General features: G+C 41.3%; 1 protein-coding gene across 1 annotated transcript in view; it reads left to right on the top strand.

Moving 5' to 3' along the window:
- Window positions 1-26,593, top strand: part of LOC130106623 (R3H domain-containing protein 2) — a 142,545-nt gene that overhangs the window by 104,207 nt on the left and 11,745 nt on the right. The window contains exons 19-22 of the mRNA XM_056272804.1: window positions 7,845-7,980; window positions 13,607-13,764; window positions 15,587-15,726; window positions 25,403-25,503. Of these exons, the coding sequence (XP_056128779.1) occupies window positions 7,845-7,980; window positions 13,607-13,764; window positions 15,587-15,726; window positions 25,403-25,503 (535 nt within the window). The remainder of the gene's footprint in view (window positions 1-7,844; window positions 7,981-13,606; window positions 13,765-15,586; window positions 15,727-25,402; window positions 25,504-26,593) is intronic.

Here is a 26,593-nt window from a genome sequence, read left to right as displayed (position 1 = left end):
TAACAAAGGCACAGGGCTATATCCAAGTTTGTGTGGAAGCATGGCCTCCATCTCTAACAATTTTCTTTTCAGAGTTTGAGGAAAATACCCTGATGTGCTGGTATCAACAGTTAACTGAGAATCCAAAGAAAGTTGCTCTTTAGTATGCATTTCCTTGTCCCTGTCCCAAACTGTTTTCATCCAGTTCATGACCTAACACAACTCTTTCTCTCTTGGTCTGTCTGTTTCTTTCATTTGATATATATTCCCTTTCCTGCCTTCTGGACACTGTTATAGGGACAGTGATCTCAAAGTCCCAGAGTTTACACATTTTAACATCTTGTGAAATTTCAGTAAATCTGTTTTTTGTTTTTGTTTTTCTTTTTGTGGTTTTTTTCCCCCCCCCTAAATGGAACCAAGGACACCTAGCATGATTATCACAGCACTTGTTCTGAGAATCAGAACTATTGAAATGAGTGTCTTGACTCAAGGCGATTATACCTAGACAATATTTTTGAAATGCTAAAGATTATTCCAGGGTCACAGAAGTTTTCAATAAACTATCTCTCGTATCCCCAGCAAAGGGTTAATATGTAAAGCATGGGATCCAAATATTGAAGCAGGTGTGACCTAAATGCTCAAAATGTAAATTACACACAACAGAAACAATACTGCCTTCAGATGTGATGTTCATGGGGCAAAATCAATGTGAATAACCCAGTAAGCTGTGATGGCCAAATAATGTCAGATAGCTCCCTTTGGACATGTGGACTGGGGAGTTCTGTTTCTGACCATTTCGTAATTTTCCAAAGTCTATGCCCACTTCCCGCAGTGGTTTGCCAGGTGTACTTGAAGTATGAAAATAGGCAGGGTTTCAAGTGGTCTGCAAATTCTATCTGTTCATTCTTCACACAGTTACTTGTCGCCACGCTGATTGTTCATCAGTCACCATGAACAACTTTGAAGAAAAATTCTCAGAGTACCTCTAGCTGCATTTGTTTCACTCTTCTTGATGCAATTACAAACACTTTCTGTTTATAATCCCACCTCTCTGTATGATAGATGGCGTCTCACCGCACCTTCAACTTTAGCCTTTTGGAAAATTAATTAATTACTTTGCTGCTTAGTGTGGTCTAGTTGGTTTTAAGCATGTAGAATGCTTGAATCCTACACTTAAGGAGAAATGTTTTGCTGTAATTGCCATTTGCACAGCTACACCAGCTAAAAATGTCTTCGGATCATTGCCTAGTACATGCTTTAGCCCAAAATTCATGACTCACCCTTTTATTTTTGTGCTGAAGGCAATGGTTTATGTCTTATTTATATTGCTGCCCTACTCTTTGTTTTAAATAGTAGAATGCTTTTTTAATACTGGAAACACAGAGTAGACAAACTGGTTGGTACACTTACAGCAAGCCTCTCAGCCTTCAAACTGAGTGAAAAGGTGTGAAATGTCAGTGGTGTGATTACTGTGAAGTAGCAGGATGCACTCAGTTGGGAGTCTTCTCTTCCCACTCATAATGCTGTAAGCTACCTTCAATGAGCTTGCCTTCACTCAGTCAAGCTGTTAACCAAGGTAAAAAAAAATAAAAACAAGTTGCAGCAAGGCAACAAGGCTGTCACATGCTTCAGTTTGTAGAGGTCGTGACAATAATGTGTTCTCTCACAAACATTCTCTCCCTTCCATCTCTCCATAAAGCATTAATTAGAATCCAGCTTCGAGGAGTTGAGGAAGCTGATTTGACCACTCTGCTTCCATGGGGGGAAATTAAACCGAGTGTTGTAGCTTCGTGGGCATGTGGCAGAAGGATAGAGCCTTTGGGGGGAGGGGTTTAGTTGTTCAGTAACACATCCTTTTTCTTTCATGCATTGCTGGGAAATTATAAAGATTGAAATTCAACAATGTCACCATAAACTAGATGTTTCTTTAGAGCAATGGTATAGTGTAGTATTAGAGGTGTGATTGTATATGTCAGCAGAGAAATATTTCTACGCGTGGGCTTTTTACTTTTGTAATTATGAGAGATTGTAATCCGTTGGAGGTGCATGTGTTCATGTGAGTCATTGACATTTTTCTGTGGCTTATGAGTAGATTGGTGGCTTGTAGGTGGTACTTGGATACTTTGGTTTGATCAGATGTGCTGCTGGTCCAAAAAAGTCTGAGAACCACTGCTGTCGAGCATGGGTCCCTTAGATCGCCAGTAAATCAGACTAGCCACAGCAGAAGACTGTCAGCCTAATAGTTCATAGAATGGGTCATATGTTAATTCAAAGTCAGGTAGGCCATTTACCATCGCTTAAGTCTTATTATTAACCATGTACACTGAACGTATCTAATTAGAAAGTTGACTTGATGGCATGCTCTTTATAAATAACACACTGCCATAAAAACATTTCAAAGGAAAACAAAAGGAGAAATCTAAATGCCCCTTTTCACTGACAGCTCGTGCCGTAATGTGCTGTGATGATTTACCACATGTATGGTGGGACTTTTTCCTCGTTCGAGTCAAGGGTCCAAGGGTAGGGGGTATCGTGTATTGAACTGATTTTAAAACCCTTTAGGTCTACCTTGTAATTTTTGGCTATTCAAATAAACTTAATTTGACATAATAGGGGTTCATAAACGGTTAACATTCTCAGTAAAATGGTTCTCGATTAAGTCTGGGTACTTGAATTTTTTACCACCTAAGGATGTGCAAACAAATAAATGTTTCCAGTCCCATGAGATGGAGCTATCTGTGGTAACCATCACAGATCGGCAGAATACAATACTTAGCAGAAGTGTCACAGGTCAATCAGCATCTATAGATAACGCAATAGATTCTTAGTTTGTGTGTGTGTGTGTGTGTGTGTGTGTGTGTGTGTGTGTGTGTGTGTGTGTGTGTGTGTGTGTGTGTGTGTGAAATCCAGTGAGTCAAGACTCACACTCACTTATATATATTCATTATATATATATATATATATATATATCTACTCATATATTTTCGTAATGTGTGTGTGTGTGGTATTAGTGTGTGTGTGTGTGTGTGTTAGTTAGTTAGTTAATGTAGATAGCGGGACTGAAAACTAAAGCACTTATGATCCTAATTCTTTTTGGAGGTGATAGGTATTGTCTCAGAGAGTAAGGGGAAAATCTCAGAAAATTAAAATTATGCATAATTATGCAAAATATGAATTTTTCTACAAATGGCTAAAAACCACTTTTCTCGGCATTTCAGATGATTCTGAGCATCTTTGATTTTTTTCACCTATTTAAAAAAAATTCTGGGACTTAGAAATGTTTTGGCATTATGCAAAATATATGCATTTTTGCAAAAATGCACTTATGATCCTAATTTTTTTTGGAGGTGGTAGGTATTGTTCCAGAGAGGACCAGAAAAATAGCAGAAAATTAAAATATAATTATGATAATTATGCATAATTATGCAAAATATGCATTTTCTAAAAATGGCTAAAAACCAATTTTCTGTGCATTTCGGATGATTCTGACCATTTGGGGGAGGGAGTTGGAGTGGGGGGGTAAACCACTTTTCTCGGCATTTCAGATGATTCTGAGCATTTGGGGGGAGGGAGTTGGAGTGGGGGGGGTTTAGGGGCAGGGGGAAGGCGGTTAGCTGGCAGGATGAAGAGGAGGGAGATTTAGACGGGTGGATAACCAAACCGCTACATTGTAGCGGGGTTCTTCTAGTATATATATATACTTGGCACAAAAAGTAAGGAAATTTGTGTTTGGTATATTATTTCTTTGTTGTAACAATGCTTCTTGGCATTAACTCTTATACTGTTGGAAAGCCTGTTTATTTCCCTTTTAAATGGTGCCACATTTGTAAGGAATATGCATTTGTGGGATGAGCAGCAGAGCTGAGTATGTGGGTTGCGGCCATGAAAAATTTGCCAAATCTTCTCTGCCAATGCCAAACAGCTTATTTTGCTGTTGCTATTGACTCTTGTTTTGAGCTTCTGGTACCCCAGGTGCTGACAATCAGGTGCCTGATATAAGATTTATTGCCAAGAAGCATTATTACAACAAAGAAATAATCTACCAAACACACGTTTCCTTACTTTTTGTGCTAAGTTTATATATAGATAGATAGATAGATAGATAGATAGATAGATAGATAGATAGATAGATAGATGTTTGTGTGTGTGTGTGTGTGTGTGACATTGTTGTGTAAGCAGTGGGGTTGTTGTGAAGTGTCTAGTGTGTTGGTGTAGTGTTCTGTGCCTGTCACATCTCACTCTCAACCTTCACCACTGGCTAGCAGAAATGCGAACAGCACAGGTGAGCGCGTAAGTCTCTCCCTGCCAGTACATAGCCTCTCCAACAGCAAGCCTTATATAGTGCCCCCTCGTGGCGACACTCGGTAACTGGGTATACCTTGACCCTGGCTGAGCTACAAGGGACTTGAAAGAGGTCTGGCCCCTAGACATGCAGTACGCAGGCCCACCGGTGTGTGGATATTCCGTGATGCCCACAAACCAGCTGTGCCACCAGCTGTGTTCCCTGATGCCCACAAACCAGCTGTGCCTGGTTGCTGCACTAGTGGATACCACGGGAGAGGAATAGGCTACGGCAGTAAACCCCTACAGAAAATCTACAGTGCTGTTGTTTTTTTGTTTTTCTTGCCCTTTTGTATCTTTAAGTCGGAGAGTACTGCTGGCGTCATGTGTGGCTGCTGCTTCTCCCTCTCATAGCCCCCCTTCCCATCTACCCCTATGTTTATCTGTTGTCTTGTTTCACCCCGTTTATTGTAAAGCGACTTTCAATGTTAGAAAAGCGCTATATAAGATTTATTTATTATTATTATTGTTATTATTATAAATGTATTTCATTCTGATGTTTGCAGACTGAACGGGTTTGTTAAGCAAAAAATAAGTGCTGCATACAAGTTTCATAAGTTTAATAGTGAACAACAAAAACCTCTGTAAATGGATAGAAATCTAAAGAAAAACAGCTACCCCACATTCAAGAGGGGGCGTCAGTTCTTAAACTTAATTTTTTGAATCCTCTTTTAACTCTATATGTCACATTACTGTCACATTAAGATTCAAAAACTCTTGCACGTGATCAGCGGTTCGAATCCTGGTGTTACCTCCGGCTTGGTCGGGCGTCCCTACAGATACAATCGGCTGTGTCGGCGGGTGGGAAGCCGGATGTGGGTATGTGTCCTGGTCGCTGCACTAGCGCCTCCTCTGGTCGGTTGGGGCACCTGTTCGAGGAGGAGGGGGAACTGGGGGGAATAGCGTGATCCTCACGCGCGCTACGTCCCCCTGGCGAAACTCCTCACTGTCATGGGAAAAAAAGCAGCTGGTGATTCCACATGTATGGGAGGAGCATGTGGTAGTTTCCAGCCCTCCCTGGATTGGCAGAGGGGGTGGAGCAGAGACCGAGATGACTTGGAAGAGTGGGGTAATTGGCCGGGTACAGTTGGGGGGAAAAAAAGGGGCAGGAAATCTAAAAACAAAAATAAAATCAAAAAACGATTGCACAAAATAATTAGTATACACTCCTCTATTAATTTCTGCGTGAAGGAGGGTGCCTTTTTTCAGTTTTTGTTGAAACCACAGGTTATAGTCACCAAGGAATGGGACACAACTATGACTTGTGGTTTCAAATGTACCCAGAGTTTGTAGCTACTGTTTCCTTTTGTAGAGCGTTGCTTGGCATGCACCACTAAAATTTTAAAATAAGTCCTTTTTGAACTTTTCCAGTTTGTTTTATTTTTCTAACAGTTTTCTTCCCTTGTTTTGTGCCTTTTGGACTCGTTATTAGATATTGGCATGATTCGGTTCTCTATTTCCAACTTCAGATTCTTGTAGGAACGTCATCTTAAGGCACTCTGCCCATCTAGATGCGCCTCACATCCCCTTCCACTACTCTCTGTATACTCTGTGTCCTCTGATATTCGTCTGTTTATAAACAGTTTTGCCTGGGAAAGGGAGGTGAATGATGTTCCTTGGTGTGTCGGTGGTCGACAGTGTAACAGGAGAGCAAATATTGACACCCCTACCGCCTCTAGACAGGCCAAGTGTTGTAATGCATGCAGGGGAAGGTGCAGAAGGCAGCCATTGATTTACTATCTTCTGTGTCATTTTGATGTTTCCTTTGGGATGTTTTCTGTTGGGAAGGGGGACTTACACCACTTGAAAAAACTAAGTTTAATATATATAATTTTTTTCCAAATCTGTCTAAAGGCAACTCAAGTGTACAGGATTTTTAAACTGTCATATGTTGCAATGCTTTGAAAAGTGATAGAAATAAGGCGAAATTATTAACAGCAATGTATGAATTAAAATAAATAAATAAAGAAGCAGAAACACCAGTACAAAAAAAAAAAGGATGTGAGAAACAAAAGGTCAGCAGATAAAAGCAGGTTTGAAAGTTTTGTAAGCAATTTAAAAGTGATACTGCATATGCTCTTCAGGGGAGACCTTTTTTTTGGGGGGGGGGGGTTCCTCCCCTTTTTCTCCCCAATTTTACTTGGCCAATTACCCTATTTTCCAAGCCGTCCTGGTCATTGCTGCACCCCTCTGCTGATCCGGGTAGGGCTGCAGACTACCACATGCCTCCTCCGATCTTTGTGGAGTTGCTAGCCATTTCTTTTCAGCTGACAGTGAGGAGTTTCGCGAGGGGGATATAGCACGTGGGAGGATCACGCTGTTCCCCCTCCCCCCCGAACAGGCGCCCCAACCGACCAGAGGAGGCGCTAGTGCAGCGAGCAGGACTCATACCCACATCTGGCTTCCCACCCGTAGACACAGCCAATTGTGTCTGGAGGGACACCTGACCAAGCCAAAGGTAACACGGGGATTCGAACCGGCAATCCTCATCTTGGTAGACAACGGAATAGAGTGCTACACTACCCGGACAGCCTGTAGGGGAGACCTTTCTAAAGTATTAAAGACACTTCTAGACTAGTCTAAACCGAAAACACCTCTTATTTTCAATCTAAACTATTGAACAACCAGTTGTGTCCTCTCCCAGAATATCAAGACAGCAATGAATAGGGTTCAAATCATGATTAAATCAGTCATGTGATAAGCTACAATGGGTTGAAATCCTACCCCAAGTGACCTTTGACACCTTCGTACCTCCATAACCCCCCTGCACCGTACTTAATATTTTTGCCTCTGAACAATCAAGGAGTTTTTATGATATCATTCCAGCTGGACACTAACAGAAACCAAGGCTGAAATACCTATGTAGCACCAACTACCACATGTGACTGAAATATTACAAGGTGCTAATTTATCAACCTAAGATCTCTGTGCCAGCTCAATCATAAAACATATATGTATATAATTTTTTATTTTTGCATGAAACAGACAGCAACTGTACTACACTGTTATTATAGCTTAACTGAACCCCATATACCTTGTGTTCCTTCACCTATGTCATTGTAATTTGCTTCTTAATTGCTTACTTTTTGTAAATGTTTTATTTATTTACTTATTTATTTTTGCCTTATGGCTTGCCATTGTTCTGGGCTGTTATTTTTCTGTTTTAATGTTAATTTCGCAAAACCTCTGAATTGTTCTGCAAGTATGGTCCCATGGCTTATTATGTGACTGACCATCTAATTCAGTGTTTACTGGTCAAGATTTTTTTCTCTTCCACTCCTCTCATATCTCTGTTTTTCTGTTTGATACAAGTGTTGTGTTGTTCTCATATCTAGGTCAAGGCCAAGGTTAACTTAATTTTATCAGGAGGTAAACTTGTTTTACAGTTAGATGCCCAAAGCTGCAGGTTGATTTTGTGCCCTACACCACCAGCCAAAGTGACATCTGTTATTTGTAGCTATACCTATAAAATGATATCTATATCGAAGTATTCTTTTTTTTTCTCCCCTATTTTCTCTTTCCAGATCCAAGTGTCTTACTATCCCCCTGGTCAGTATCCAAGCTCAGGTCAACAGTACCGTGTGCCCCAGCCCATCTCCCACCAGGTGTCCTACCCTGCCCAGCGTACGCAACCTATGCCTCAACCAACACAGCAGTCTGGTTAGTATATTTCACCATACAACCAGCTGTCCAGGTGCAAGACTAAGGCCTATAGGCTCTATTTTACACCCAGCATAAAGCGGTGCCAAGTGTAATGCAGGTGTCTTTGCTCATTTCAGACCAACACAGTTGTCATTTTCCCATCCAGCACCCACTTTGTTTAAATAGCAAATGTACTAACTCCCATCTGAGCACCCATGGGCATGTTGGTCTTAAAATGATGTGTGGTCAAGCACATTGTTGGCCTATTGCTATCTTGAGGCAGCGGAAAGCAGTTGAGCAATTCCCAACAAAAACCTGGTCTTAAGCCAATAGCGCAGTATTTTACTGTTATTATAAGGGTGCATTGTTAAGGTAGTAATGTGTGCCTACATAGGCGGGTGCACAACTTTCCTACTGCTTGACAAATCCGACATCTTAATAGCAATTCGTTAAAGTGCAAGTGCACCTGGCTTTTAAAAGGCATGGGAGATGACACTGATTAGTTTATTTCATGTTACGCCCAAAACACATCTATGATTAATTAAGAGACTAAGTATGGTTATGCTTAGTCAATTAATCACAGGTGTGTTTACACCCAAAACACACTTATGTTTAATTAAGAGACTAAGTACGGTTGGACTTAGTCTCTTAATTAATCATAGGCGTGTTTAAGGCGTAACTTGAAATAAACCAATCAGAGTGTCATCTCCCATTCCCTTTAAAAGACAGTAGCGTTTACCCCTTGGCAGATTGCTATTGTAATGGCGGATTTGCCAAGTAGTAGAAAAAATGTTGTGCATTATGCACCTGCCTATGTAGGTGTATGTGCGCCTTTAAAATAACAGTAAAATACAGTGCCATTGACTAGCAACCAGGTTGTTGTTGGTCAATTGCACAATTGCTTTCCGCTGTCTCAGGATAGCAATGTGCCAACAATGCACCTGACTACACCTCATTTTAAGACCAACATGCCCATGGGTGCTCTGATGGGTGAAAAATTCATTTGCTATTTAAATAACTGAATGGAAAAATGACAACTGTGTCTGTCTGAAGCTAGCAAAGATACTTGCATTGCACTTGGCACTACTTTGTGCTGGGTGTAAGATAGAGCCCTAAAAGTGACCAGGCTTTTGCTCTCGGGGGTCCCCAGGCTTTGGAGTGATTTTCCTGATGGGCTGAGGCTGGTAAAGTTGGTGTCGCCATTGAAAGTCCCTCTTTAAAATATAAAATATAATTTTCTAAAATCCCTACTTCTTTTTTGTTGTCTTTTCTGTCATTTAATTAGTATGTTTGCCCAAGGCTGGGACTTTTATGGGACGGCAGTGGCTCAGGAGGTATTGGTTGTCTGGTAACTGGAGGGTTTGCCAGTTTGATCCTCGGCTCCTGCTCCTGATCATCCGGTTGTTACCTTGCATGGTTGACATCACCATGGGGGTGTGGGTGAATGTGAGGCATTAATTAATTGTAAAGTGATCTGAGTGGCTGTTGCAGTTAGAAAGGCACTATATAAAATGTAGTCCATTTACCATTTTATTACTTTACCCAATTGCCTTTTCTAAGCATTTGCTGTATTTTCACTGATTTTTTTCAGCAATTTATAACTAACATTTTATTTATATAGCACATTTAAAAACACAGTTAAAAACTTTGTGACATGGTTTTGAAAATGCTATTTGAATTAAGTTTATTTGGCACTAAACAGTACTAGACATTAACCAGGGTTTTAGTAAGGTAAAAGATGAGCAGATGTAGACACACAGGTGGATATAGATAGACATACAAAGAGAGAAAGACGGGCAGGTATACATATACGTATACATGGAAAGATAAACAAAGTTGTTTGTAAATGTATACTTAATTATTGTGTCCTAGACCCATGTCCATCCTCGGGTCAAATCATCAATGAATTCCTCCTCGTGTGTTTATTGGATATTTATTGGAACTCAGGTTTCTTAACGAAAATCTGGTTCCTGGGAATTTTGAAATGTTCCAACTCAGTACCAGTTCTTGATATCTAACTCTATCTAGTTGAGGGCTTTAGCTTTCAGTTTGCATCTACCTGTGTAGATGGAAAAAAGAGAAGCTAAAGGAGCAGATATTTAAAACCTTTTGATCAGAATCAAAATCTGATTTGCCATTTATATTTTCAAATGCAAGGAATTTAGCTGTCTATGCTAATATGGTCACAATATATAGAACTCTTCAATCTGGTATTATGGCGTTCTCCTACCCTCAGTACATTTTCCTTGATGACTATTTTCCCCAACTGTAATTCTTTATTTTCCAACACCATTTTTATTGTGATTGTAATACAGTGTACCTACATGAAATAACTGCTGAATCATCCTGCGTATGTTATTGTTAACTATGTCAGGATAAAGATTTTCAGTTACCTTGGGGCCAGCATTGTATGCTAAGTCAAATAGACGAAAATAGACCTGTTTCGTTTTTACGTGGAAAAACTTGGCAATGATATCCCTCAACCCTTTATTAGGGACCCATGAAACCTGACTGTGTTTGTTTATACAATGACTTAAAGAGAGACAGTGTTGACTAGCTCAGTGGACTCTGGTTCATAGCTGAGGCCTGCCAAGTCAGCATGGCTTATTAAGTGCCACACGGTCAGTGAGACCTTTCACCAGTCTATGGCCGCCTTGTCTCAAACACAGGTTTAGTAAAGGTAAAGGTTTAAATTGGCAGGAAAGAAGCAACATGCAAAGGACCACTCTGGACTTAAATAAAATTAATCTCTATACCTGGTTTAAGAAAATACTGATTCAATGTGAGGGCTGTGATGAATATTTGCAGTCAGAATCAATTTTATTGGCCATGTATGCTTATGCATACAAGAAATTTGACTCCGGTTTACAATAGCTTCTAATACTTACATATATCACTCAAAAACAAAAAAAGAAAGGCAACCAAATGGATAAACAAAAGAAACGAATAGGAATAATAAATAACAAGGTATGTCACAACTGTACAGTGTTGTGGCTGAATAATTTATAACTTATCATACTTAAATATTATATACTAATATTATATTATATACTTATATTTATATATTATATAATTATATACTATGTTATATGCTTATGTTATAATTATAACAATAATAATTTTTAACCAGTATAAAGCAGTTGTGTATGTATTTACAATTGTACATTTGTATTGCACATCTGATTTAAAAAGAGGTAGTGCACATTGGAGATATGTAAGTGAGACATCTTGACAAGATGGGGCTTTTTGCAAAGTGTCGTGTTTACATAATAAGTGTCCATTATTGCACCATACTGTTAAGTGTTCATGAGAGAGATGGCCTGTGGGGAAAAAAACTGTTCCTGTGTCTGGTGGTTTTGGTGCACATTGCTCTGTAGCACTTGCCAGAGGGTAGGAGTTCAAAAAGACTGTGTGAGTGTGGGGGTCTGTTCTGATTCTTTGTTTCCGGGCTCTAGAGGTGTACAAGTTCTGCAGGGTGGGCAGGAGAGTACCAATGATTTTTTTTTTCTGCTGTCCTTACTGTTCGCTGCAGTCTGTTCCTGTCCTGTTTGTTGCTGCTGTGAACCAGACTGTGACGGATGTGCACAGGACAGATTCGATGACTGCTGGCTCAACAGCTCCTGTGGCAGACCAAAACTTCCTCAATTTCTGCAGAAAGGTCGTCCTCTGCTGGGCCTTTTTGAGGATGGAGTGATGTTGGTCTCCCACTTCAGGTCTTTGGAAATGGTAGTTCCCAGAAACTTGGAGGTCTCCATGTTTGACACAGGGCTGTTGGATATTGTGAGGGGGAGCAGTGCTGAGGGGTGTCTCCTAAAGTCCACTGTCATCTCCACAGACTTAAGCGTGTTCAGTTTCAAGTTGTTCTGACTGCACCAGAGCATCAGCTGCTCAACCTCCCACCAATATGCATTGCCATCATATGTTGCCATCTTGGATGAGTCAGGAGTTTAACAGCTGGCTCCTTGGAGGTGGGTAGCACCAGTACTGACTGGATGTATACCAGAAGTGACTTCCCCCAGCCTCACCTGCTGTTTCCTGCCTGTCAGGAAGCTGGTGATCCACTGACAGATGGGGAGAGATACAGTGAGCTGGGAGAATTTGGAGGAGAGGATTTCTGGAATGATGGTGTTAAACACTGAGCTGAAGTTCACAAACAGGATCCTTGCATATGTCGCTGGGCAGTCAAGGTGTTACAGGATGTAGTGCAGTCCCATGTTAACTTTGTCATCCACTGACTTGTTTGCTTGTTAGGCAAACTGCAGGGGGTTCAGCGGTTATCCTGTGACGTCCTTCAGGTGGGCCAACACCAGTCGTTCGAAGGACTTCATGACCATAGAGATCAGAGTGACAGACCTATAGTAATTCAGTCCTGTGATGGAGGGTTTCTTGGGGATCGAGATGATGGTGGAGCATTTGAAGCAATAAGGGATTTCACACAGCTCCAGGAATCTGTTTTAAGATCTGCGTGAAGATTGGAGGCAGTTGATCAGTACAGTCTTTAAGACAGGAGGGGGAGACACCGTCTGGACCCGGTGTTTTCCTGGTCCTCTGTCTCTGGAAGAGCCGACTCACATCCTCTATACGTATCTTGAGTGCAGTCTGAGTATCGGGTAGGGGGTTGCCAGATGTGTGATGGAGCTGTTGTTGTTGTACTGGAGTGGGTGAAGGGTGTGAATTTGTCCCTCTCAAACCTGCAGTAGAAGACATTCAGGTCATCAGCCAGGTCTTTGTTTGCCTCAGCAGAGGGAGATGGTCTTGTGTAGTTTGTGATGTCTTGCAGGCCCCTCCACACTGACACTAATGCAGGGTCAGCTGAAAACCTGTTTTTCAGCTTTTCAGTGTAGCTTCTTTTAGCCATTCTGATCTCCTTTGTCAGTGAGTTTTTGGCATGTTTGTACAGGGCTGTATCCCCACTACTGTAGGCATCCTGCTTGGCCTGCCGAAGTAGTCTTAGTCTAGCTGTTAACCATGGCTTGGTATTGTTGTATGTGCAGAAGGTCTTGGTAGGCACTCACATGTCTTCACAAAAGCTGGTGTAAGGTGTCACAGTGTCAGTCAGTTCTTCCAGGTTGCCAGTTGCAGCTTCAAAAACACTCCAGTTGGTGTAGTCAAAACAGTCTTGCAAGTTCCTGCTTTGCCCATAGGGATATGAAGTGTCTTGGTAGGAAAAAAAGCTGCTAGTGTGCAGGTGTCTATTTAACTACTGTCCAAGTAGTTTAATTTTAGCTGGTAGGCAAACACTTTTTTGGAAGCCTTCTATATTTTTGATTGTTACTAACGAATTACACAATTCAGAGTACTTTATTTTGGAAAACATAGTTTTGTTTGTTTTTGACATTTAGTATAGTTTTGAAACCTGTATCCTCACTATTGGGACCTAATGTTGACACTGCAGTATAGGTCATACTGTATATGCCCTTTTCTCCCCACCCATCATCCCTTGTTTAACTTTTCTGCGACATCCTTCTTTTTCACCATAAACCTTTAACCCTCCCGCCTTAGCCAGCAGCAAACTTTCTACTCTCTCCCTTCCTCTACCTTCTTCTCCCTCTATTTTTTCTCCTGTATCCTCCTGTTCCTCTCAGACCCCACAGCCCACACCTTAATCTAACTATATTTTTAACTCTCATCTATCATCCCACAGGTCTTCAGACCATAATACCTAGCCAGCAGCCAAGCTACCAGGGAATGATGGGAGTACAGCAGCCCCAGAACCCCAACCTTCTTAGTTCCCAGAGGGCAGGCATGGGGGGCCAGATGCAAAGTATGATGGTGCAGTACCCACAGATGCCCTCGTATCAGGTACAAAACTTAAAGCAAAAAGTAATAAAAGAGAGCACTTCAAGTACATATTAATTTTTAATTGACATTTATAACACCTGCTGCAGGTCATTTATCATTCATGCTTGCATCCCGGCGAGACTAACTGTTGGGATTTGTAGCTTGGCAAACATGTCCCTGTTTGCATCCCTACAACTAAACATGGGCTTTTAAGCGAAGGGTCTTAAATTAATACTTTTCAATCCACTAGGTGTAAAATTAGCTCTTTTCATCATCAGCCTCTTTTCTATTTGGAGTTAGGGATGTGTACCGAAACCCGGTATTAAACAGGCACTGGTGCTAAATTATTAAAGACCATAGTATTGATAAGCTCCGATGTTAACAATTCTGCTATCGGTATTGAAGAAATAAAGAAAATAAATGTCCTGTTTATTTAGGCTTGATAAATGTTATCTTGTTCCTTTTATCTCACCAACTCCATTTCTAATTTGCAATAAGATTAAGACAGTCGTCTATGATGCAGAGAGATCTCTCTCTCTCGGAGCCTGTTGTATGTGCGAGCCAAGGGGTGGGGGCCAGTTCTCTCTCTCAGTCGTGTGTGCACACGCACGCGCACACACACACAGAGCCTGCTCTTAGTGACTGGTGGCGAGAGAACTAAATGGTCAAAAGTCTGGTTATACTTCACTAGAGTCGATGCTGACAATGCTCGTTGCCAAAAGTGCAACACGTCTTTTGCATGTAAGGGCAGAAACACAAGCAGTCTTTTGAAACATCTAGTGAAAGTACATCAAATACAGGCAGAGAAATGCAGTTTTCGACTGCCTAGCTCGTAGTTCATCTCTCGTTGCCCCATACACCTCAATTATGTTACGTAGGCTAGCAGCCTAGAGCCCAAATAGAGTTAACTAAATTATGCAAATATGGGTTGATAATTAAAAGTAACACTGTCCAGGCATGAGAAAATAAAGCAATTTTTATTCTGTTCTTAATTTGTTTAGCAAAAAGAACTGTTAAGAGTACCATTAAAGTACAAAATTGATAAGCAGTATTGGTAGGGGTAGTAGTACCATTTAAATCTTAATGATCAGTCCGCGGTAGTGTAGCGGTCTAAGCATCGGCTTTGTGTTGATGCAGTTGCCCACTGGGGACCGGGGTTCGTGCCTTGGTCTTGTCAGATCCGACTATGGCCGGACTCGATGAAGCTGCGATAATTGGCAACGCTGTCTTCGGGAGGGGGGCGAAGTTGGCTTGTGTTCGTCACATGAATGCGTCTCTGTGTGTGTCGGAAAAAGCAGTGGTTCGGCCTGGATTCGCCTTGTCACGAAAGTGGGGAGGTGTCTCCTTCGAGACTGCCGGCCAGAGAGATGCAGTTGGCAAACGCATGCAGTACGAGGGTGGGTGTTTGAATTAAAATAGGGATCGATTGGCCACTAAATTGGGAGAAAAAGGGAAAAATCAGAAATAAATTTAAAAAAACAAAAGAAAATCTTAATGATACCCATCCCTATTTAGAGTAGAGTGGTATTTCAGCTCTTTTGATTCTGTGAATATTTATCCGTGTTGGCTGTGTGTGCACTACAAATTATAAAAACTTATATGTTTTGTTATGGACAGAACATTACATAAGATGCATAGATTTTTTTACAGGATTCTGAAATTATTAGGTTTTTAGTTAATTGCTAGGAATCAATCAAAGAACCTTTTTGAAATTACTATAGTGCCAGATTTGGCCTAAGGACTGCTAATTGGGCAGCCTTAGCCCAGACAGTAGTGGAACAGATCTTCTATTGATATTAATTTATCATAAATGGAGTGTGTTTCTCTTCCTCCACTTGTCCAGGTGCCTGTGGGAAATGAGTCCCAACAGGTAGTGCAGCAGCAGTATCAGCAGCAAGTGATGGTGCCAGTCAGCCAGTCTGTCCAGGGCCCCATGCCTGTCTACTACAGCGTCATCACCCCCACTCAGCAGAACAGCACAAGGTATAACACCAAAGCATAGCTTGGAAGTAAGGGAGGGCTGACTGGAACAGAGCACAATGCATGGCACCTTTAGAGATTTTCAATAAAAACAAACTAAATGGAGAAAAAAAGTGTATTCAGAACACGTCAGGGATATAATTATTGAGAAGCAGTGGGGGGGGGGGGTACAAAACCATCTCAAAGGCGTGCAGTCCATTATATAGAAGTGGAAAAAATGTGAAACAACAGCTGCAATGCCTGCTATAGGTCAGGCCACCCCTCGCCAAACAAGAACGGAACTTGTTAGAGAGGCTACTGGAACACCCACTGTCATGCTAACTGGGTTACAGAAATTGATGGCTATGACTGAGGATGGTGTTTATGGCTCAAACATCACCAAGGCATTGCTCAAAAGGGGGCCTTTATGAAAGGATGGCAAGGAAGAAGCCCTGGCCAAAAAAAACAAAAACAAACATATTGGCTGTAACATATCCTTGGCAATAAAGAATTTGCAAAATGTCATTTGGAAGATACTGCAGGAAGTCTTGTGTTCTGATGAGACTCAAGTGGAACTATTTGGCTTGAACACTAAACTATCTGTGTGTGCCATAAATCCAACACTGTTCATCAGCCAGGTAACACCAACCCCACTGTAATGTTTGGTGGTGGTAGCATCATGTTATAGGGATGTTTTTCAGTAGCAGGCACTGACAGTCTGATCAAGATTGATGGGAAGATGAATACTGCGCTTTACAGAGGAATCTTGGGTAAAAAATCACTCCCCTCTGCCAGAAAGCTTAATCTGGCAAGGAGATTCATCTTTCAGAAGGACAACGACCTAAAGCACAGTGCCAGAGCAACACTTGAGTGGCTTAAAATGAAGAAAATTGATGTCTTTCAGTGGCCAAGTCAGAGTCCTGACCTTAACCCCATCAAACAGCTGTGGCAAGACCTCAAAATTGCTGTCTACCGCCACTCCTAAACTAACCTGGCACGGCTTGAGCAATTTTGATAGGAGAAATGGGCAAATCTTGCTGCATCACATTGTACAAAATTTAGAGACTCAAAAGACTGCTGGCTGTAATGGCTGCACGAGGTAGTTCAATCAAGTACTGAATGGGGGATCAATACTTCTGAAGTATTGAATTTCAGTTTTTAATTTTTTTAAAATACTTTCTTGTTTGGGCTGCACTGTGAAAAGGAGTGTGTGATTCATAAATTAAAAATCCCAGTCAAATTGTTTGAATTCCCAATTTGGTGACAGTCATTTATTTGATAAAAGGAATGGGGGCTGACTACTTTTTCAACACACTTTATGGATAAAGAGATGAGAGAAGGGGAAACAGATAGAGAAAGAAGACATTTTTCTCAATTTAATACATATAACCCTGTAGTTGCACCACTGGCAGCCCCCCCCCGTTATTCTCCTCAATCGAACTTTGGCGAATTACCCCACTCTTCCGAACTGTCCCGGTGTAGCAGGCCAACCCCCGCCACACTATACCCAGGTATAGTCTGGCCTTGCCTAAAATATACCTCGGGGTATAAAATAGCCCAGGCTACTATACCCTGCTAATCCAGATTATACCCCCCCCCCCCGTTAATGCATACAAATGCAGATTGGTAGATCAAGGTTTGGAAGGTTCCTAGTGAACACGTGTTAAAAGGCAAGTTTTTGCTGTCGTTTCTGATGTTTTTAAGCTTAAATATTTATCAGCTTAGCTAAAAGGGCTAAAAACAGTTGCTAGTTAGCCAAAAGCTAATAGGCTAGGAAGGTGATAGAGATTTGAAAGTTTACATGTATGTAATACACCTCCGCTTGATCATGCACCTCAATACTCATGGAACTGCACCACTACGTGACGCTACAGTGAATACTTTAATTTTATATTTTTAACTATACTATAGATAGGAATGGCCATGTGAAAATTTGCCCCCAGTAACTGTTATATGTGTAATTAAAAAAATTACAATGACAAAATGTTTTTGTAGGAATAACAAACGGAAGGAAGAAAATAAAGAGAGAAGGAAGGACAAGGGGAAGTATAACGTTTTGGGTGCCTACATGTGTGTTATTCAGTTTTATTCTTCTTTTTTTTTTTCAAACAAAAATCCATCATGGATGATAACCTGGACAACCAGATTTTGAAATTCTACACCAGCTCTGTCCGAAAGTATCCTCAGCATATCTATGACCTGGATCCTGCCAAGTGTGTGAATGCAAAGTCTCAGTTTCGTCAAACAGCAAAGCCATTTCGTGCTGACGGTGGAACTCTCTTCCATGGAGATAAGGATGCTCTTTTCGAAATCTGTGTGCCCAACATTCTGAAGGCCTGTCATGACAATCCAGCTACAGGAGGGCACTTTGGCAAAGATAAAAACCTCAATAAAATATCTCAGCGATCTTACTGGAGAGCCTTGAAGAATGATGTACAAGAATACATGAAGGCATGTCCGAGGTGTTTCATCAGTAATCCCAAAGTCAGCAAAGAAGCTCCATCACTCAACCCCATACCTGTACCTGCCAAGATCTGGAGTCTGGTGGGGATTGACATTATCGGCCCTCTTCAAGAAACTACAAGTGATAACAAGTACATCATCGCTATAACTGACCATTTCTCCAAGTGCTCTGAAGCCGCAGCTATCCCGGACAAGAGCACAAAGTCAGTGGCGGAGTTCCTTTACTCTGTTGTGTGTCGACGAGGCTGCATAGACACCCTTATCAGTTACCAGGTTGTGAATTTGTAAACGAAGTTATTGACTTGCTTATGGACTGTTTCCAGACAGATCACCATATAGCCTCTGCATACCACCCACAGTCAAATGGCCAAAGGGAACGTGACAACAGGACACTCAAGGCTGCATTGAGTAAACTCGTCAGTGACCAAGCTGATGATTGGGATCAGTACATTCCAGACATTTTGTTTGCTTATCATATGTACATCTATCCATGCCTCAATGAAGTGCACACCCTTTGAAGTGATGTACGGCTGCACTGCCAAGCTGCCCATCAACCTGAAGTCTGCCGACAAGAGTGATGAAGCACCACATCCAGATTCAGCCAGCCCTGATGTTCTGCAAACACTTCACACCATTCATAAAGACCTCTGTTCCATAGTCTCCAGCAACATCGCCAGTGCACAGTCTTGTTAGAAGGAGAATTATGATCGTCATCATGAAAGCAACAAAGAGATTATTACAGGGTCCATAGTCTACATCAAAAACAGTCGACCTATCCACAGGATGGGATCAAAGCTGGAGCCTCGCTGGACTGGTCCATATACTGTTGTGAGTCACTCAGCAAAGGCCGTTTCAAGCTAAAAAATGTAAAAACCAACAAGATCCTAAGTAACACCTACCATGCCAGCAACATCAAGATGTACACAAATGCCTCATCATCATCAGATGTTCCCCATGACCTTGAGCACCCAACCATTCCTGACCGGCCCTGTGACACCATAGAGGACAAACCCCAGCAACTCCAGAGACCAATGGAGGAGCTAGACGAGATCAGTGACACAACGGAATACATTGTATTAATCTGGATAATAAATATTAATCTGGGTAATTAATTGGCTATAATCTGGTTTAGAAAGAGCATGAAATAGCCTAGCCTAAATAATATCCTAGGGTATAAACTGGACTAGCCCAGAATATACCTGGGGTATAAAACAGGCTAGCCTATTTTAACCCCGGGTCTGAGTGTGGGGGGTATGAAATAGCCTAGCCTAAATAATACCCCAGGGTATAAACTGGACTAGCCCATAATATACCTGGGGTATAAAACAGGCTAGCCCACTTTAACCCCGGGTATAGTCTGCCCAGGGGGTATATCTTGGGCTGTTACACCGGTCGCTGCTCCAGCCCCTCTGCCGATCGGGGGAGGGCTGCAGACTACCACGTCTCCTGCGATACATGTGGAGTCGCCGGCCACTTCTTTTCAGCTGACAGTGAGGAGTTACGGCAGGGGGACTAGCACGTGGGAGGATCATGCAATTCCCCCCAGCCCCCCCCGAACGGACGCCCCAACCGATCAGAGGAGGCGCTAGTGCAGCAGCCAGGACACATACCCACATCCGGCTGCCCCACCCGCAGACATAGCCAATTGTGTCTGTAGGGACGCCCGACCAAGCCGAAGGTAACATGAGGATTCAAACCGGCGATCCCCGTGTAGGTAGGCAACGGAATAGACCGCCACGCCACCTAGATGCCCCTCCATTGGCAATTTTAAGAAGACTAAGGCGTGAACTTGTCTCTTGAATTGGTACCTCTGTAGTTAAACTTACATTCTATCTGTAAAAAAAGCTCAGACAATTAGGCAATGCGTGAGTAAGCATCCACCACAAAAATAATCTACCAATATAACCATAACCTGGAAAAAATCTTGCACCTCAAACACCAGACTGCTCTCAGTAATGCATGTTTTGACGCATCACCACAGCTCTCTGTTGGGACAGACAAAATAGTTCTGAATAGGTATTTTAATGAAGAACTTAATCTTAAAATCTAGTTTACATTCATAAACACATCCTTTTAACCAACCCAAGTACTGGTACACAATTATCTTCATTCTCTAGTAATTTATCAGTTGTTATTAATTATAAATGTTGTTTCCCTCAGGACCATTATGTCATTTCCAAAATTGATTTGATTACATAAATAAGGATACTCATTCAGTCAACTTACCCCATAGCTGGTTTATGCCAAATGAAAGCCAGTGCTGATTACTATGTAGACGTGTCACACTTGGTGTCCGGGTGGCGTGACAGTCTATTCCGTTGCCTACCAACACGGGGATCACCTGTTCAAATCCCTGCGTTAGCTCCGACTTAGTCGGGCGTCCCTACAGACACAATTGGCCGTGTCTGCGGGTAGGAAGCCAGATGTGGGTATGTGTCTTGGTCACTGCACTAGCGCCTCCTCTGGTTGGCTGGGGCACCTGTTTGGGGGGGAGGAACTGGGGGGAATACATCTCCCTGGCGAAACTCCTCACTTGTAGGTGGAAAGAAGGGGCTGGCGACTCCACATGTATCAGAGGAGGCATGTGGTAGTCTGCAGTCCTCCCCGGATTGACAGAAGGGGTGGAGCAGCAACCGGGACGGCTCGGAAAATAGGGTGGTTGGCCAAGTACAATTGGGGAGAGAAAAAAAAAAGGTGGGGGGAGTGTCACACTTAAATGGTATTGATCAAACCCCTTTTGTCGCACTATCCAATGCAGTTTTATAATTCAGTTTAATACCATTAAACTAGAAAATATACTGGCATTGGTCGTTTTAGCAGACTTTTGCAGCTTCACACCTGGCTTCACTCGCAGTGCTCTCGTTTACAATTTGGTTTTATTGACAATTTTAATCTGTTCTGGGAGCGCTCTTCTATTTTTAAATGTGATGGACTCCATCCAAATCAAGCAGGCTCATGAATGCCTGCTGCAAACGTGTTTTTTTCCATTGTCTCCAACTCTCGTGTTTGTGCTATCGACAATAACGTTTGGTGCCCGCACACAGGTGCGGACAGTTCCGTCACTAATACGTCCACAGGAGCAGAGTGGTTTCAATTTTGGTTCCGTTGTAAACCATACTTATTCAGGTCCTTTGGTGAGTTCAATCCATCATACCAATGACTGTCACTCTGCCATACTAATTCCTGTAATAATAAACCATAGACACAGACCCCGTAATCTCCCTGTAACATACAGGGAGCTAAACAATTTGTTGCTAGTTAGGACAGTCCCCCACAAAGCCAGGCACCTCAGACAATAAAAATGGCTTTATTAAATATCAGGTCGCTAACTAATAAGTCATTTTTAGTTAATGATCTTATAAGTACCTATAACCTGGACTTCACCTTACTGACCGAGACCTGGCTGGATAGAAATGGTGCAGTCACGCTTATTGAGACTGCACCTCCTGGCTTCAAATTCATCCATACCACCAGATCTGATAAGAAAGGCGGTGGAATAGCTGCTGTCTTCTCTGATTCCTATAGCTGCAAGGAAATCCCCCTCGGGGAAATTCATGTCTTTTGAACACCTTGCTCTTACTATACATTGTACTGCTACGATTTTAATAATTACTGTTTATCAGCCACCAAAATCTAAACATGGCTTTCTTGATGAATTTTCGGAGCTACTGTCTATGGTTTCCACTGATTATGATTATTTCATCATCCTGGGTGATTTTAATGTTCATGTTGACAATCAAACAGACCCCAATGCTAGAAACCTAATTAGCTTACTGGAGGCATTTGCTCTCACTCAGCATGTTTCTGGACCCACCCACAATAAGGGGCATACTCTAGACTTAGTCATACAAAAGGACTTAATATTACTGTACCCTGTGTTATGGATGTTGCTATCTCTGATCACTGTTATATATTTTTTATGTGTCTGCTCTTCCTGTACAACAGAAGAGCACTTGAATGATCAGAAAACGCTTCATTAATAATAATACAATTGAAACCTTTCAGAAAACCGTAAATGAGTTGTCGCCGTTCATGTCATCACAAACGAAGGGTCTTGTGAATGGCTTCAACTCAAAAACACGAAATATCTTTGACAACATTGCAGCTGTTAAAACTAAAAACATAGAAAAACAAAAAGCCCCCTGTAGAAATGGAGTGGTTTTTAGGCAGCTTAAGAGAGACTGTCGCCAAGCAGAACGACAGTGGAGAAAGACTAAACTTCAGGTTCACCATGCAATTTACAAGGATAGACTGAACAAGTACTGCAAAAAAATTAAAAAGGCCAGACAGTCTTTTTTCTCTAAAATCATTAATGAAAATATTAACAATAGTAAAGTGCTTTTCTCTACTATTAACCGACTTATTAATCCACCATCTCCAAACCTATCAGAAATGCTGTCCATTGAAAAATGTGAGCAATTCGCTACATTCTTCAATGACAAAATTATTGCCATTAGACAGAACATTAGTGCCTCAAGATCCAGTAATGAACCTACCCTGAGGTTCTCCAGAAATATCCCTGGCACCATGTCTCACTTTGACACTCTAGACCTTAAAAGTCTAGACAATATTGTTTGGCAGCTCAGGTCGTCCACCTGCTGCTTGGATCCTCTCCCTACCAAATTTTTTAAAAATGTTTTTAATTGCTTAGTACATTACATTTTAGAAATGATTAACTACTCTCTTCAGGCAGGTATATTTCCTGCAGCACTTAAGACAGCTGTCGTTAAACCACTTCTGAAGAAGAGTAATCTTGATGCAACAGTTATTGCCAACTACAGGCCTATCTCCAACTTACCATTCCTCAGCAAAATCCTTGAAAAAACAGTTTATTCTCAAGTAAATAACTATTTAATATCTAACAATCTTCTAGGCATTTATCAATCAGGTTTTCGATCTCACCATAGCACAGAAACAGCACTTATCAAAGCTGTGAACGATCTGCATATGAACACAGATTCTAATAAATTGTCTGTTCTTGTGCTCCTGGATCTCAGTGCTGCTTTCGACACCGTTGAACATGATATTTTGCTGGAGAGATTAGAAAAATGGGTCGGCCTTTCTGGCCCGGTTCTCAACTGGTTTAGAACATATCTTCAGGACAGGCAGTTCTTTGTGTCTGTTGGAGACTTTTCCTCGGACAAAGTGGGTATAATGTGTGGGCTACCCCAAGGTTCGATTCTTGGACCACTACTATTCAATCTCTATAAGCTTCCACTTGCACATGTTATACAGAAACACAAAATAAATTACCATAATTATGCAGATGATTCACAACTGTACATATCCCTATCTTCTGATGACCTAGCTCCCATACATTCCCTAATTCAGTGTATTGACGATATTACTTTATGGATGTCAGATAACTTTTTACAACTGAACAAAGACAAAACAGAAATACTTGTTTTTGGTGCAAGGACTCAGTGACAGAGAATTGCAGCTCATCTCAGCTCTCTGTCTCTGGAGTGCAAAGGTGAAGTTAGAAATCTTGGTGTAATCATGCACAGTGATCTAAATTTTAAGAGCCACATCAATCATTTCACAAGATCAGCCTTCTACCATCTTAAAAACATTTCAAAACTAAGGGGCTTTCTATCAATATCAGACTGTGAGAAATGAATCCATGCATTTATAACAAGTAGACTAGTCTACTGCAATGGACTATTCACCGGCCTCCCAAAATCAGTTGTGCACCAACTACAATTAATTCAAAATGCGACAGCACGTGTTCTCATCAGAACTAAAAAGTATGAGCACATTACACCTGTTCTTAGATCTCTGCATTGGCTCCCTGTTAAAACTCGAATTGATTTTAAAATTCTTTTAATTGTATACAAAGCGCTAAATGACCTTGCACCACACTATATAAAAGACATGTTAATTCCTTATAAACCAGCAAGAACTCTCAGGTCCAATGGCAATGGTCTTTTAATCATCCTTCATGCTAGATCTAGAGCAGGGGAAGCTGCATTTTCTATTTACGCCCCAAGTAGATGGAACTCCCTGCCTGAGGACCTGAGAGAGGCCCCCACACTGGACACATTTAAAAGCAGGTTAAAAACCTTACTTTTTAAAAGAGCCTACAGCTAAATTCATAGTGTGTGTGTGTTTTTTGTATATTTTGCTATTTTTATATATTCTGCTCTGTTGTTACTTTTAATTAATCAGTGTTTATGGCACTTTCATTTATTTTACTAACTCAGTTTTAAACTTGTTTGTGCTTTTCTAAAATTTGCCTGTACTTTTAATTATTTATTTTTTGTGAGGGGGGGTTTATTGATTTCATTGTTTTATTGTGTGAAGCACTTTGTGTTACATTTGTTTGTATGAAAAGTGCGATACAAATAAAATCTGATTGATTGATTGATTGATTGATTGATGCTCAGATAATGCTTGTCAGTCACCTTTACCAAAATTTCCAAGTTAATTCTTTGGCCAGTTCTACAGCGGTATAAAGACACAAATAAGAAGCATTGGACAAACCTTTCATTCAGTTCATCATAAATAGCCATAAGGTATGAGAACAGCATATTCAAATGGCACTCAAATTGTATGAGATGCTATAGCCTGTGTACAGCATTCACATGAATATTGTATATGATATATCCATAGCAATTAGTAAAATGTTTATGTTCATCATTCTATATTCCTCAACATTTTCATGCTTTTGCAGTAGTCTATGTAGCAGTTACAACTAAGAGTCTGTTGAAGCCTTTCACTATGCTAACTTACAAAGTCAGTGTCATCTGCATGAGCAGGCTGTAAATGGCCCTGCTCATCTTGTAGACCATAAATTTTGTTGCTAAATGTTGTAGGTATTCTCGAGTGGAATCACTAATACCTTTGTGTCTGTGTAATTGTGTGTGTGTGTTTTATCTTCCTGGTTTTGGATTTTCTTTGTCTGTTTCCGCTTTTTTCTTGCCTACTTGTCTGGTAAAGCAAAGCATTAGCACTGTAATGTAAATTCACCAGAGTGTGGCTGTGTATAAATGGAATTTGGTTACAGATGACTGCCAAATACAGAAACTTTCTCTTTTTTCCTGTCTGCGTGTCTTTGTGTGTGTGTGTGTGTGTGTGTGTGTGTGTGTGTGTGTGTGTGTGTGTGTGTGTGTGTGTGTGTGTGTGTGTGTTGTCATACCCACCATCTGTGTATCTGTCTGATTTTGTGTGTGTGTGTGTGTTTTTGACATTCCCCATCTGTGTTTGTGTGTTTTATTTATGTCTGTCTGTCCGCCAGTCCATCAGTAAGTTATCTGCAGCCTCCCAGCTCTGAGCAGTACCAGATCACCCAGTCCCCATCCCCATGCAACCCTCAGCAGATGCAGCAGCAATATTCAGGTGAGCCTTGTTGGTGCCCAGAGGAGTAGCTCAGACACGTGTTGTGGGCCTTTTGATCGAGCAAGCATCAATTACTTGATATGCATTACTTGATAAATTAAAAACATACATTCTTAAATGTTGTGCCCACTGCAAATACTATAGGTGGCAAAATGCAGAGCCAAGGAAATGCACTTGACCTATGCTGCAGGCTTGGTATTACTCAGTACTCAAAGAACATGTCTTAATTTTTTGTGCAAGTTACTAGTACTAGTTTGCTTGAATGTGATAATGTGAAAAAAGCCCTAATTTGCCTTGTAATAGATCATGTAACAACAATAAAGGATTGCTTATCTGTGTTTCTAGATAAGGTAAGCATGCTTCACCTGGATATCTTCTGTTTCTGGTTTATTGTGGTCAACATATTAACAATGAGTTCAATTTGATTAGTTCAAATTTAAACAGGCTTCAAAGCTAAGAAAAGCACAAGAGAAGGTACTTACCCTTTAGGCAGTGCTGACGTTAATAAACAAAGAACGGTGAAATAACTTATTTTGAGCTACATTTGAACTAAAGATATTGAAATGGTTTAAATCAATATCTTTACCACAATATCTGTGTTTCTTTTCTCTGTTTTATCCTGTAAGCAATGCTTACCCAGCTTATTTCTTTAGTATGTCATTTTAGTTCCTTGATCATTGAAATCTCTTGGCTTGGCCCATCGTTTTATCTCCCCCATCAGTGGTAATTTCACATAAACATGTAATGGCAGGGGGTGACATGGTGGCACAGTTGTTAGCGTGGTTGCCTCATATCAAGAAGGTCCTGGGTTCGAGCCCTGGGGTAGTCCAACCTTGGGCATTGTCCCGGGTCGTCCTCTGTGTGGAGTTTGCATGTTCTCCCTGTGTCTGCATGGGTTTCCTCCAAGTTCTCCGGTTTCCTCCCACAGTCCAAAGAAATGGAGGTCAGGTGAATCAGCCGTACCAAATTGTCCCTAGGTGTGTGTGTGTGTGTGTGTGTGTGTGTGTGTGTGTGTGTGTGTGTGTGTGTGTGTGTGTGTGTGTGTGTGTGTGTGTGTGTGTGTGTGTGTGTGTGTGTGTGTGTGTGTGTG

Source organism: Lampris incognitus, chromosome 2, assembly GCF_029633865.1.
Source record: "Lampris incognitus isolate fLamInc1 chromosome 2, fLamInc1.hap2, whole genome shotgun sequence".
NCBI classification, from domain to species: Eukaryota; Metazoa; Chordata; class Actinopteri; order Lampriformes; family Lampridae; genus Lampris; species Lampris incognitus.
This window is presented reverse-complemented; position numbering and strand designations above follow the sequence as displayed.